At 44.1% G+C, this 14,911-nt stretch overlaps 1 protein-coding gene across 3 annotated transcripts in view; it reads left to right on the forward strand.

Moving 5' to 3' along the window:
• The window catches only part of LOC134450183 (carbohydrate sulfotransferase 12-like), an 8,314-nt gene extending 906 nt beyond the window's left edge, over positions 1-7,408 (forward strand). The window contains exons 1-2 of one of the 3 annotated variants that reach the window (XM_063200036.1): positions 4,946-4,968; positions 5,770-7,408. In XM_063200036.1, coding sequence (XP_063056106.1) covers positions 5,826-7,046 — 1,221 coding nt within the window. In that variant the 5' untranslated portion in view covers positions 4,946-4,968; positions 5,770-5,825 and the 3' untranslated portion in view covers positions 7,047-7,408. Of the gene's footprint in view, positions 1-4,945; positions 4,969-5,041; positions 5,099-5,769 lie in introns of those variants that run through there. The other 2 variants (XM_063200034.1, XM_063200035.1) reach the window with 2 other exon arrangements.
• Positions 7,409-14,911: the final 7,503 nt, after the last annotated feature.

Genomic DNA, 14,911 nt, shown 5'->3' on the forward strand with positions numbered 1-14,911 from the left:
AACCATGAGTCTTGCTTATAATGCTTTATAAATTCAAGGTGTTATTAACGTTCATAACTGTTAATACAAAGCATCATGAAGCTTTATGAGAGCAGTCAATACTCTTATAACATGTTGTGCTCATAATGCGCTATAAATAGGTATGGTCTTCATAGAAAGTGCTACCTGTGTTTCTTTCTTACTGACAGTGAAATGTTGGTAACACTTTACTTAACGGATCACTATAAGGTGTTAATTTCAAAGTAATTTCAGTCTAATGTTATGGTAATAACTGCTTGTTATTAGTAATAACAGCAAAATACCCATATGGTTTCCAGTGCAATTACACTATAATTTCTCATTAATAACAGCAAAAATAACCATACAGTTTCCAGTGCAATTGTGCTGTAGTTTCTAGTTAATAGCAGGCTAATGGAAACAGCTACTGTGTCATCATAGTAGTTGGTGGTAGGTATGCCAGTAACTAAACGGTATCAGCCGAAGTAGTTTCATACTAATTAGGCTACATCAGGGCCGTAATGTGCAATATTTCCTCTTCCTATGTTATTGCATAGAAACGACCACCCAAGCATCCTTGTATTATTTCTGCTTAATTACCTTGGAAACAATTGAGTAGTTATAGCCTATGGAAATACCGGTAAGATAGAATCAGGGCCGTAAAATGCATTATCACCTATTCCACTCAATTTTATGGAAATTACATATTTCCAGGGCCTTAAAATGTCGTATTTCTTATTTCCACTCAATTAGGCTACTTAGTTATTAGGCCCTATCATTTTTAATACAATATAGACTAGCCTACTATGAAGTGATTCAAGTAGGCCTACACAGACAAACACATTGTGTGCAAAACTTTATTTATTTTTCCAATCAGTTATGAGATTCATGTTCACTGATGTGAGGTTGTCAATCTGCCACCATCCGGAGGAAGTCCTGTGAACACAAACAAACAAACAGAGAAGTCAACTGCAAGACCGGTTTCACCACGTTTATTTTTTAATGTTATCAATTCACCATTGCTAAATCTGCTACTGAAATGCAGTAGGTTCTACCATGTTAAATGCACGTGGTAAATCTTCCTCAGGCTGACATCGTTGCTGATTTACGAAGGCAAACTCTAGCTAGCACCTGGCTTCAGTCATTGAAAACACGGTGGGCACAGCTAGCTAGCCCTTTGAGGAGTACCATCACAAATATGTGATTAGAATTTTGTCAAAATTTTGAGTTCTCATTATGATGTCATAAGGACTTTTCAAGATTTTTAACACAGACTTTTATGGGAGCTGTAGAGTGTTCGAGTACAATTCTAGAAGAACTGGGGGAAATTCCTTACTCCTCAAAGGGCTAGTGGTTTCCATTGTAAAAAATGTACCTCTGTATGCCATTTCAGCACAAACACGGCTGATAACACGTGTTTGCAATGCATGCAGTTAAAATCCTTCAATGCTCAGAGACAGAATGAAAGCAGATTAAAGCTAGAACTACATTAAAAGTTCGTTGTCAGGAAGCTTACCTTGCCTGGCTCTGCTGCACTGAACTAGCTCGCAGTGGCTGCTTGCAGTCCTGTTGTTGCTAGGCAACGAACGTTTGGTTACTGCAGAACAGAAGCGTCCCAATCAGTATACTTCTGTACTTCAAGCAGTGGCGACTCCTATTGGAAGCTGGGGGAAGCACAGCTTAAATGACAAGAACAAACGAACCATAGTCATTGATTAAATATTGCAGCTTAACATTCAAGATTCTATATGGTTTATTTTCATATATGCTACATTTAAATTCAAATGGGGACGGGTTAAAATTACAGTTATTTTAACATCTAGGCTATGATTTGTACCAAATTTTGTTTGAGGAGTAACCATGGCTACGAGCACTCGTGTTCGACCATGACGTGTATCGGGGGAAGCTTGCATTCAGTAACGTCCTGTTGCTTCACCAGAGGAGTATTGGCCACGTTGAGGAGTATTGGCCAATCAGATGCAGCTGCATTACTTTGCATTGTATGAAAAAATGTTCCTGGGTAAATTTGAGACGTCTGCTTACTCCAGCTCTCACGTTGTGATTGGGAGGGTGCAGTCTAATAAGCCCGCCCCAGAGCAGTTGACCACCAATAAATATCATTTATTTTGATAGAATACACTGCCCTACCCCGCGCAGACTTCAGTTCAGTTCATTCATTCATGTGTGTGCACCATGGAGAACGACGTTGATTTTTTTTCGTAAAGAATGATTTTACAAGGCTACCATTTGAGTAGGAACTCCTTATTAAAGAGAGGGGGCGACCAACGCCAGCTGTTTCAATCGTGCAAAAGTGCTGCAACACTGTGAGACATTTTAATAGGCAGCACTTTGTCAGGACGGAGTGGTTGACAGCAAGCATGGCTCCGTCTAATCTGTTCTGTTTGCCATGCTTGCTGTTTGAGAGGGAAGCTGCTGCTGGCTATCCGTGGGTTTCGGGGGGATATTCAGATTTGATTAATTTGGGATGAGCAATTGAGAGACACGAAAAATCAAAGGCACATATATTGGCAAGTTTGAAATTGAAAATGTTCGGGAAAGTAAGAATTCACCAGGCCCTCAGCCAAGTAGCTATCCGCAGTGTCCAGCATCACAATAACCAGTTAGCAAAGAACAGAGACATACTGAAAAAACTAATCATTGGGGTGGTTTACTTGTCAAAGCAGGAGATGGCATTTCGTGGACACGATGAGTCAGTGGACAGTGTGAACCGGGGCAATTATTTGGAGTTTGTAGATGCAATGGCAAAAATAGACGAGGATCTCGCGACTCACTTAGAAACAGCAACTGTGTTTGCTGGGACATCGAGCACCATACAGAACGAGCTCATTCAGAGTGTTGCCACTGTGGTACAGAGGGAAGTGGACGCTGAAATCTGCGCAGCGCCCTTCATTGCCGTTCAGGTAGATGACACCACGGACATTTCTCGCAAATGTCAGCTTAGCATAATTGTGCGACACGTCAACCAAACGGGCTCTGTCGTCGAGAGGTTCCTTGGCTTCACCGATGTCAGCATGAACAGGACTGCTCGAGACATCACCTCAGTAGTGCTGAGCGAAATCGAGAAATACCACCCAGGAGCTAAGCTCGTGTGTCAGACATACGACGGGACAAGCTGTATGAGTGGCCAGAGGGGTGGTGTTCAGGCGTTGGTGAAGGAGAAATGCCCCTGTTCGCAATTTATACATTGTTATGCCCACAAATTAAATCTGATGTTGGCACAGGGGGTGGACTCTATCAAGGCTGCTAGGCTCTTCTTTGCAGATTTTGATTTTTTCCACAACTTTTTCTCTCGATCATGTAAGCGCACGGCTTTACTCGAGGAGGTAGAGCGCTCGCTCCGTATTCCGTCCAGGAGTGCAACCCGCTGGAATTTTAAAAGCCGCGCTGTCCATGCCGTCAGCGAAGGTCGTGAGTCACTCCTCAGTGTATTCGAGCAGGTCACATCACAGCCGGGTTGGGACAAAGAGGCCATCTCGCAAAGCTCGTCCCTTCTGAAATCACTGAGCAGTTTTGACTTCATGTTCGTGTTGCACACATTTAGGGACATTTTCAACCTTACCGTGCCCCTTTTCAAAACACTGCAATCCAAGTCCACTGACCTGGTGAAGCGCGTTGAAGCTGTCGGTGCGGCTCTCGTAGGGATTTGCTCTGTGGAGCGCTTCCAGTCCATCTTTAGCCAGACAGAGGAAATGGTGGGGTCCCCAATTGAGAAGCGCAAGAAGCGGTGTCGTGATTGGCAGGGGTTTGAACAGGGGCTCAGTCAGGGCAATGCGCATGAGGATGCGACCCAAAATGACAGTTACCGGCGCATTTACTTTGAAATCATTGACAGCGTTGTCTTCCATTTGAGGGAGAGGTTTGCCGACATGAAAAACCTGGCTTTCTTTCGTGTGCTTGACCACACCTCATTTAGCAGCTTTGCGCAAAGGAGTGGGTTCCCCGACACCGAGCTAAAGCAGCTGTTGGAGACATACCCATTTTTCGACCACCTTAGGCTGCGCAATGGGCTCCAGGTCATTTACGACGACTGCACATTTCACAAGCAGCCAGGCGATCTGCTACAACTGCTCATTCAGGACAACCTCCTCAGCACCCTCCCTGAAGTGGCAAAGCTATGCCAGCTCCTACTTACAATTCCTGTCCGTAGTACTTCTGCGGAGAGGTCATTTTCTTGCTTGAAAAGAGTTAAGACATATCTGCGCAACACTTGTGGTCAGGAGATGGGCTCTGACAAAAGTTATCCAGTCTCTCGAGTCAAAGAACCAGTTCTATGATAGAGTGATTGATCATTTTGCGTCAGTCAAAAGTAGATGCATTCCCCTGCTGTACAAATAGCATACTAAAATTTGCGAGAATGTAGGACGTTTTAACAGTTTCTGTTCTCTTTCTGTTTTCTGTTTCCAACTGCTATTGACGTTGAGTTGAGTTGAGTTTACACAAATCAGTTCAGTACCCAAATCAGTTCAGTACCCAAATCAAATCAGTACCCAAATCAGTTCGTTATCAACAGCCTAATCCGTTCGTTTACATATAGGCTTCAATAATAATAATAAAAAAAAAAAAAAAATATATATATAAAAATAAAAATAAAAAACACTCAAAAAACCCACACACAAAAAACTAACAAAAAAAGGTGTTTGCTAAATGCTATGTAATACGCTGCAAAACTTTGGCATGTCCAAGAAGGCTCTCTGACATTTGCACATATGAGGACCTTGGGTATAGTGACGTCACACGCGCGACAGTACCCATGCTTACCCATTCCAAATCTGCACGGTTCACTACTGACTTCAAGCACACTCGTTCTAGTTGTACGCTGCCCGCTCTGCTTTCAGTATGACGCAGAGACGCTGACGTTGTTTAATTGAGTACACTGACACACAAGGGTGAAGTTTGAGACGTACAACAGAGTGCTTTCGCACGCAGGCACCAACCAGGGTAACTTTCAAGGTGATCTAAAATTGTCTTGATGTTGATTTCATCCGCCTTCAAGCGTCGAATGACTTTAACCTTATGCAAACATGTTTTATGAGTTAGTGTTAGGTTTATGTTTGTTCTGGAAATGAGACGGCATACAGAAGTAAGCTTACCTTTACAATGGAAACTACTAGCTAGATTGTAACGTGTTTACAATGACTGAAGCTAGGTGCTAGCTAGAGTTTGCTTAAATCAGCAACTAAGTAATTCAGTGGAAATAACAGATAAGACATTTTAAGGTCCTGAAAATATGTAATTTCCATAAAATTGAGTGGAATAGGTGATAATGCGGCCCTGATTCTATCTTATTTCCATATAACTACTCAATTGTTTCCAAGGTAATTAACCAGAAATAATACAAGGATGCTTAGGTGGTCGTTTCCATGCAATAACATAGGAAGAGTAAATATTGCAAATTTCGGCCCTGATGTAGCCTAATTAGTATGAAACTACTTCGGCTGATACCATTTATTTACTGGCATACCTACCACCTAACTACTACGATGACAGTAGCTGTTTCCATGAGCCTACTATTAACTAAAAACTACAGCATAATTGTGCTGGAAACTGTATGGTTATTTTTGCTGTTATTAATGAGAAATTATAGTGTAATTGCACTGGAAACCATATGGTTATTTTGCTGTTATTACTAATAACAAGCAGTTATTACCATTAAATTAGACAGAAATTACTGAGAAATGACTTTGAAATTAACACCTTATTAGTGTTACCGAAATGTTCATTTCTCATCCATTCTCCATCCCTCTACCTCAGGGTTTTATAGGCCCCATACTTTGAAGGTTGTATACTAACGGCTGACATCAGAGAATATGGTGTCAAGGAGGTATTGGATCCATCTAATTCTGTGGACCGTGTTTATGGTTCTTTTGATCATCATCTACTGGAACGTTATGGGAACATCAGCCACCTTTTATCTGCACAGTGCCACATCTACCCTCCATGTCAGACAGCAGCTAGAGGGAGGTCATCAGAAGACAGAGCTAGCGGACAAAGAACCTTCATTCCTGTCAGTCAGCGATGCCTTTGTCAACCAGTCCCTGGCTGGGAGGAACGCTCAGCACCAGCCCGAACCATCTAAGTCAGACAAAGTCCTTCTCAGGCGTGAGTGGAAAAATAATTTGAGCGCTATTGCACAGAAGCTCAAACAAAGGCAAAGGGAGCGTAAGGACACGTTGCGTAGTGCCTGCAGTGCCAATAGCGCATTAATGTTCCCCGGCAAGAATCGGAAGTTTGACGACATTCCCGACACGGAATTGAAAAACTTCATTGTGGACGACCATCACAAGATCATCTACTGCTTTGTGCCAAAGGTGGCCTGCACCAACTGGAAGAGCGTCATGGCTGTGTTGAGTGAGAGACGGGTTGGTGGTGTGGTTTACCATAACCCCCAGAAGGTTCCCGGCGACACGATCCACACAAACAACCTGCTCCTCACCTTTGACCAGTTCAGGAGGCGCTACGGCAGCTCCTCACGGCGCATGATAAAGACCAAGCTGCAGAAGTACACCAAGTTCCTGTTTGTCAGAGACCCCTTCGTCAGGCTCATCTCCGCCTTCCGGAACAAGTTTGTGGAGAACAATGACGTGTTTTACAAGCAGTACGCCAGGGGTATGCTTCAAAAATACGGAAAGTGCCCCAAGCCTCCAGCTTCATTTAGGCAAGCCTTGGCGGCTGGTATTAGGCTGAAATTCTCTCACTTCATCCAGTACCTTCTGGACCCCGAGACGGAGAAGAGGGGTCCCTATGACCCCCACTGGAGACAGGTACACCGCATGTGCCACCCGTGCCAGATCAACTATGACTTTGTGGGCAAGCTGGAGACACTGGACGAGGATGCTGAGCACCTGCTGCGGATTCTGCGTGTGGACAATGTGGTCAGATTCCCTGTGAGTGGTCGGAACCAAACCAATAGGAACTGGGAGCAGGAGTATTTCGCCGGCGTTCCTTACAAGTGGCGGAGACAGCTCTACAAATTGTACGAAGCCGACTTCAGACTTTTTGGATATGACAAACCTAAGGAACTTATGTGAGTGAAACTCAAGAAACAAAAATAGTATTGCAGAAATGAATTTTAAAAAATCTGCAAAATCTAGCAAGAGAACAACATAATAATAATTAGAAACACTCCCATGCCTGTAGTATGATATAACACTTTTCAAGTCTTTCTGCCTTGTTTTTGTGGAGTTAGAAACTGAAATGTCAAAATCCGCCATATCCCGCAATTGGGAATAGTCTTTTAAAAAATTCCTGGATTCGAATGGATCACCAAAACGTCACCAAAAAATCACTTGTTCCTTTTGTCATTTCTAAAAGCTCCACAAAATTACATCACAATCCGGTCATAACTTTCTGAGTTGTGCTGCTGACAGACAGACAGACAGACAAACAAACAAACCAAGGCGACTGAAAGGTTGTAGTGTTGGTGTGTTTTTTGGGGGGGTTGGGGGGGTGCGGGGGTGCAGTGGAATGGTATACTATACTATACAACACCCATTTTTACCTTAATAAAAAGATGCACAGGGGGTGGTTTATAATAAAAACATGCATAGGTGCTGGTTCTTTTTTATTAAGACTGGGTATCTAAAAATATAATAAATGGTGACCTGAGAGACTGAGTGGATGTTTTGTTTTGTTAACAACAAACACAGACAGCCCTGGAGATCAAAGGGTGATGATTGCAGATATCTGGGACAGGATACCAAATCGAAATATCCCCACACCCTTATCAAATGACCAGTTGAATGATTGAATATCAACTCTGGTCTGGTCTCACAGAATGTACTTCACAACCCAGAAAGCTTTAAATGTACTCTAAAGCATTCTGGATGTGGCCCGGGAAAACCTAAATGGGTTATGTGTTTTGTGGATGGAATTCCTTGTAATTTTGACAAATATCACCTTGTTTGATTTTGAATAAAAATGAGCAGTACACATAGACCTGAGTTGGCTGTTAAGAGCATTATTTCCACATCTCCAAGATAAAAGCAAGCACTTCTAACACACAAAACTGGCCATTGTTTTTCACACCATCACCAATACGGATTAGGGGTGTAAATCACAGCCTTCATGACGATACGATACGGTATCGATTTCTTAAATCAGGGATTCGATTTTTTTCGATACTTAAGAATTCCCCACGATACGATGCGATTCGGTTCGATTCGATTTTTTCCAATTACTTTTCCACTACTATTGTGTTATGGAGCTAGGGCATTGCGCAGGGGCCAGCGATTCGATTCTTTTCGATTTTTAAGAATGCCCCACGATACGATGCGATTCGATTAAATCGCCAGCCAATACTTCCGATACATCGATACATTTCGATTTTATTTACATCCCTAATACGGATACAACATCACCTGAAATTCCGAACTAACCACTGGCACCACCAAACACCCCTTCTACTCTACTGCAACCCCCCCCACACACACACACCTACTAGCGAGAACAAACTCATGCAAGATAATGCAAGATAAAAACAAGCATGCAAGATAAAACATCTCCACACCCCCAGCCTCACTGATGCAAATGACAAAACCATCGCACGATAAGCCTGATACAGTACAATAGCAAGCAGACGTCGCCATCCTCTGAACCGGTTCTTCACCTTTCTCCCATCTCATCCCAGATACAAAGCCCTATAAAAAAACACCAGACATTTTGTTCCCTCAGCTATTTCTGCAAGCAGATCCTAGCACCCTCTACTCTACTGCTCCCCCACTGTTTCGTCAACATACTAACTCTTACTAGCGAGGACAAACTCATCAAAATCTCCAACTTATCATCCAAGATAATACTAGCCTGGCTCTCGCTGACAGTGCGTGTGTGTAGCTCTGGAGCCCCCTGGTGGAGAGCTGTGAAGAGCTACACAAACTTCTGTCTGGAACACTGCTGTTGGCATAACGGTCTCCGGACAGAAAATATCCGGAGCATTTATTGCTTAAATATCCTACGACAGCTTGCATTAATGAATCACAGGACAGATTATAGACTATATTGACTCTTTGGAGTTGAATAGAAAACGTTTTTGGAGGAATTTGTGGGTGGTGAGTTGCAATATGCACCATTTGTTTTGTGACTCGAGAATGGCATGCTAACTTCAGTGCTACCAGACCTAGTTTGTCTACACAAACGCACCGTCTGTGACAACCAGGCTAAGATAATACATCTCACCACCCTCAACCTCACTGACGCAAATGACAAAGCCATCACACACCGAGCCTGTACAATAGCAAGCAGCTCCAACCACCCCTCTGAACCGGTTCTTCACCTTTCTCCCATCACCCATATTTCATGAAAAGTTTTGTTCCCTTGGCTATTTGTGCACTGAACAAACACTTGTCACTGACAACTAGGTGGTATATAATACTCGTACTGTTCTGGAATGACAGTGTGTCCTTCATTCGTCATGAGCATCACTGTGCCTGGGATTAAGAGCTCTGACACAGTCATAATAACTACCCATGAGTAATGATGCTTGTTGTGCTAGTCTAGTGTTGGTATGCTCCATTTACATGTACTGTAAAGCGTGAAAGCCCATTGGGAAACTCCAACTCCCATTGTCATTGTGACACAGCACTCCACAGCACACAAGTGAACACTGCACACAACGAAACTGCATTTATGCCTCACCCGTGCAAGGGGGCAGCCCTCAGTGGCGCCCCATGGGGAGTAGTGCGGTGGGACGGTACCATGCTCAGGGTACCTCAGTCATGGAGGAGGATGGGGGAGAGCACTGGTTGATTACTCCCCCCACCAACCTGGCGGGTCGGGAGTTGAACCGGCAACCTCTGGGATGCAAGTCTGACGCCCTGACCGCTCACCCATGACTGACATGTGTGCTGAAATGGGAATTTGAGGTAAAATACCAGGGCTGCAATGGGAAAATGCCGGCAGAAGAACAAACACACACACACACACACACACACACACACACACACACACACACACACACACACACACACACACACACACACACTGTAAGGTCAAGATGAAGTAGCCTACTGGTCCGATTCACTTCAAAAACCTTAATCCTTTATAATGCAATAGCGGATAATATGGTGCTGGAGCAGGCTGTAAGTAAGTAAGTATGTTTGATTTATATAGCACATTTAAACAGAAAGAACTGACCAAAGTGCTGTAAAGTGTCAAACTAAAAAAATAAAATTAAACATTTTTTTTTATTATTAAAAACAAGACAAAGTCAACAGCAAGAATATTTGTACATTATCATGTCAACATGGACCACAGTACATCTGTTTCGAAAAAGACAAAAAGGGCATTGTTTTGTCCAGTAGGGCAAAGGGGCAGGTGCTTTAGCACCACCTCGTCCCTATCTGTGCACGCCTATGCCTCCATAGTCCCCCACCTCCCTTCCTCCTCTTCTCTCCGTGTCCAACTCCTCCTTTCGTTCTCTCGTTCAGGAAATGCCTCCCTATTCTGCAAGCGGGTGGCATGCTGCCCCGTCCCCCAGGTCTGTTGCCAGGTGATTGGCGCGTCACTATAGGTCAGGGGTCACGGGCGGGGGGAGAGGGGACAGATGGGACAGAGGGGAGGAAGAGGGAGGGGGGCGCCTGGCACCGCGCCCTGATGGTATCACCTGAGCACGGAGAGTCGCCAGCTCTGTCAGCACCACACACACACACACACACACACACACACACACACACACACACACACACACACACACACACACACACACACACACAGATGCATGAACACACCCACACCCATTATACTGTATGCAAGCATGCATTGTGCGCACACACACATAGCACACATACATACCCCTGATTGGTTGATGAGTTTGACCTACGTGTGCGTGTGCGTGTTTCCTGCAGAGTTCAGGCTCCGTGGTGCTGCTGTGGTGTGTGTGTGTGTGTGTGTGTGTGTGTGTGTGTGTGTCTTTGTCTGTGTGTGTGTGTGTGTGTGTGTATGTGTGTCTGTGTGTGTTGCGGAGGTCAGGCCCCATAGCACCGCTGTGGCGCACATGTGTGTGTGTGTGTGTGTGTGTGTTGCGGAGGTCAAGCCCCATAGCGCCGCTGTGGCGCACATGTGTGTGTGTGTGTGTGTGTGTGTTGCGGAGGTCAAGCCCCATAGCGCCGCTGTGGCGTGTGTGTGGAGTTGATAAGTCTGCAGGTCAAGTTCAAGGTCACCGTGTTATTGAAGAGCACGGTGGAAAAAGAAAAATGCGCTTTGATTTACCGCAGGTCACCGCAGGCCTCGTGCCTTTCAGAGCGCCGCGGAGCTTCAAACAGTGTTGCCAGATTGGGCGGTTACCCGCCCAATTGGGCTACTTGGGATGGCCGTCTGCAGGTAAAAACGGGAAAAATTGGCCATTTGGCGTTTTTTGTTTGTTTTTTGTTTTATGCCCATAGAAATCAATGCATTTTATTGAAATTGGGTGGATTTTAGCACATTTTTGCGTTTTTTGATAACCTTTTTGGCAGGATTTGATCAGACTCATCTGGCAACACTGGCTGCAAATGAGGAAAATGTAGTCAGTTGGGACTGGGCTTAACATTGCTCTGCAGACCTATGACCCCTTTTTTGATGTGTTTTACGGTGCATTGTATCCAGGGCCGTAACGAGACATTTTCAAATACCGAGATCAAGTACTGCGTGTGCTGTACATGTAGAATGCTTCAAACTCTTCAGTCAAACTCTTAAGTTCGCTTTCTTTAATCGCTGTCTTGAGGATAAATGGGGGTTGCGTATGCAGACAGAATTCATCATTGTTAATCATAGATCAATTTTCATCATAGATAAATCTGACATTTCTGGTGAAAAAATACTGAGGACATGACCTCTGTGTTCTCAATGGTAGTTACGGCGTAGTAAAGTAGATAGTAAATAACCAGTGCTCTCCCCCATCCTCCTCCATGACTGAGGTCCCTCACCATTGGGGGCTGCCCCCTTGCACGGGTGAGGCATAAATGCAATTTCGTTGTGTGCATTGTGCACTTGTGTGCGGTGGAGCGCTGTCTCATAATGACAATGGGAGTTGGAGTTTCCCAGGTGGGCTTTCACTTTCTCTTCACTTCACAGAATGTCAGAGTTCTTAACAAAACTTTATTATGGGAATTTAAAATGTAATTTTCATTTTGTTTATACTAGTATATAAGTGAAGTGAAAGCCCACCTGGGAAACTCCAACTCCCATTGTCATTGTGACACAGCACTCCACAGCACACAAGTGAACACTGCACACAACAAAATTGCATTCATGCCTCACCCGTGCAAGGGGCAGCCCTCAATGGCGCCCCTAGGGAGCAGTGCGGTGGGATGATACCATGCTCAGGGTACGTCAGTCATGGAGGACGATGAGGGAGAGCACTGGTTGATTACTCCCCCCACAAACCTGGCAGATTGGGAGTAGAGCCGGCAACCTTTGGGCTACAAGTCTGACGCCCTAACCACTCATGACTGCCCATAAGTACAAGGCATGCTGTTGTGATATGGATGCTCAGGAGAGGAGTGCTTACCAGAGAAGTGCTTATCTGTATAATGACTATAGTAGCCTATTTGATGTGCCATACACGGAGATCCATACCTGCTGTATTTATTTGTAGCCCAGAAACTTCAACAGGCACAGTCCCTGCCGGTGTGTCTCACACTGTCTCACAGTGTGTTTCTGTGTGCCCTGGGTTCGACCAAAGTGCTTTTAAAATCACTGTAACAGTCATAGTTGCAGATCGTGTTAACATTAGTATTACCTCCATTAACCCTTTATAGTGCAAGCATGTTCAGTGTCTATAGGGTAATAGAGGGTGTCTTTGAATGTGACAATACAGAATGTCAGGGTTCTTAAAGGTGCACTGTGTAAGATTTGTAGTTGTTAATTTCCAGAATGCTTGCTACCCATTCACTAATGTTACCTTTTTCATTACGTAATACTTGCCACCACCATCAAAGTGTTCATTATGACTGGGAAAATTGCACTTTTCATAGGCCTACATGAAAAGGGGGATCTTCTCCATGGTCTGCCATTTTAAATTTCCAGAAATAGACATTTTTAGCTGCAAAAAGACTGTACTTGGTCCATACTAGAAAATATTTGTATACTATATAACTTTCATGAAAAGAGCAAATGTGGCAATAGGCAGCCCTGTTTCAATAGGCAGCATAGTCACATTATACCTTTTTTGATTATTTCCTGCACAGTGCACCTTTAAACATCTTTACTGTGTGAATTTGAAATTAATCGTTTGTATTGTTTATACCAATGTATAAGTACTATAAGGCATGCTGTCAGTGCCGGCGCTAGGCATAGGCAGACTAGGCGGTCGCCTAGGGCGCCAAATGTCCTGGGGAGCACCAAGGCCCACAGAATTACAATATTGAGCTAAATAAAGCATTAAACGTTACATTTACTGGGCCCTCGGTACATACATGGTACAAGATCAGCTGTGCTCGATAAGATGTATGACACCATGTTTACAGATGCCAATGTCAAATTCCACAAAAAGGAAAGATCGGTGCACGCTGAACTGGCCTAGAACTGGCCCTGCATGCTGTTGTGATCCAGATGCTCAGTCAGGAAATTGCTGTGTCACCAGAGAAGTGCGGACCTTTATTATGACTAGTAGGCTATTTGATTGCAATACACAGCGATCCATTCCTGCTGCATTTATCTGTAGATAAGAGTTGTATCCACAAGTGCTTATTCACCATTGATTTGATTTGTGTGGTTGTTTGTCATGACCATATTTGGTCACTACTTGATACCGTGTGTCTTCTGATGCATCATGCTGTTCTGTACGCTTGATGAGGAACGTGAGTCAGCATTTTGAAAGAGTTGTTTGTTTGTTTGCAAAAAAAAAACACAGCTAACCCTACTTAGCATCTGCAGCTATTGTTCTGTATATTTACTGTGCATTTTGTATTTGCAAATGCTGCAGCTTATGGTCATGTCCTCGATTGTGAATTGCTTTGGTTAAAAAATGTCTGCCAAATGCAATTATGATGTAATATACTTTGCCATTTGTTCCCTTAGGAATTGACAGGGGCATTGTTTTTGGTCACTACATGTACTTGATGCAGGGGCGGTTTTAGGAAATCTGAGGCCCTGGGCAAAGAACAATTTTGAGGCCCCCTTTAAATTATTAATTAATAATCGATGGTGTATAAATGCAGGCAGTGGCGTAACAACAGAAACATGGGCCCAAAAGCAAGATTATCTAGGTGGGCCCCATTGAGCTGCGGCCAAGGGCCCCGAAAGCTTAAATTGCCACAGCATGAAAAATCGGTGCACAAATGTTGATTGACGACGGGGCCCCTGACTGGACGGGGCCCCGGGCAATTGCCCGACCTTGCCCAATGATAGAACCGCCCCTGACTTGATGTCCTGTATTGTGTGTCTCTCTGATGCATAAGGCTGCTCTGTACTCTTGATGGGGAAGGTGACTCAGTATTTTAACAGAGTTTGTTTGTTTGTTTGTTTTGTGCATTACTTTGCTATTTGTTCCCTTAGGAATTTACGGAGGGATTGCTGTGACAGTAACTAGCTCTGCTACTACTGACCTGGTAAACACGACCTGAATGTCCAAAGTGGAGCAACAGGGACAAAGTCACACACACAGAAACACACACACACACACACAGCTGGCTATAGCGTTTGTCCTGGAGCAGAGATCATCTCTGTCTGTCACCCACTCGTATCGATCTGCAGCTGAGCTTGCATGCAGAGCCCACTCAGTAAATACACAGTCACAGATAATCACACACACACACACACAGGAACATAAACAAACTGTTCTGTGACAGGCAGATTTAAAAACATGGCTGACGGGAATTATCAAGCTGAGGTCAGTTGTGTAGTAAACCCCCCCCTCCCCTCCTCCTCCTCTTCCTCACCCCACCTGCTACAGTAAAACAGAGAGGCGAGGGCTCCAATT

The sequence above is a fragment of the Engraulis encrasicolus genome, chromosome 6, assembly GCF_034702125.1.
Source record: "Engraulis encrasicolus isolate BLACKSEA-1 chromosome 6, IST_EnEncr_1.0, whole genome shotgun sequence".
Lineage (NCBI taxonomy): Eukaryota > Metazoa > Chordata > Actinopteri > Clupeiformes > Engraulidae > Engraulis > Engraulis encrasicolus.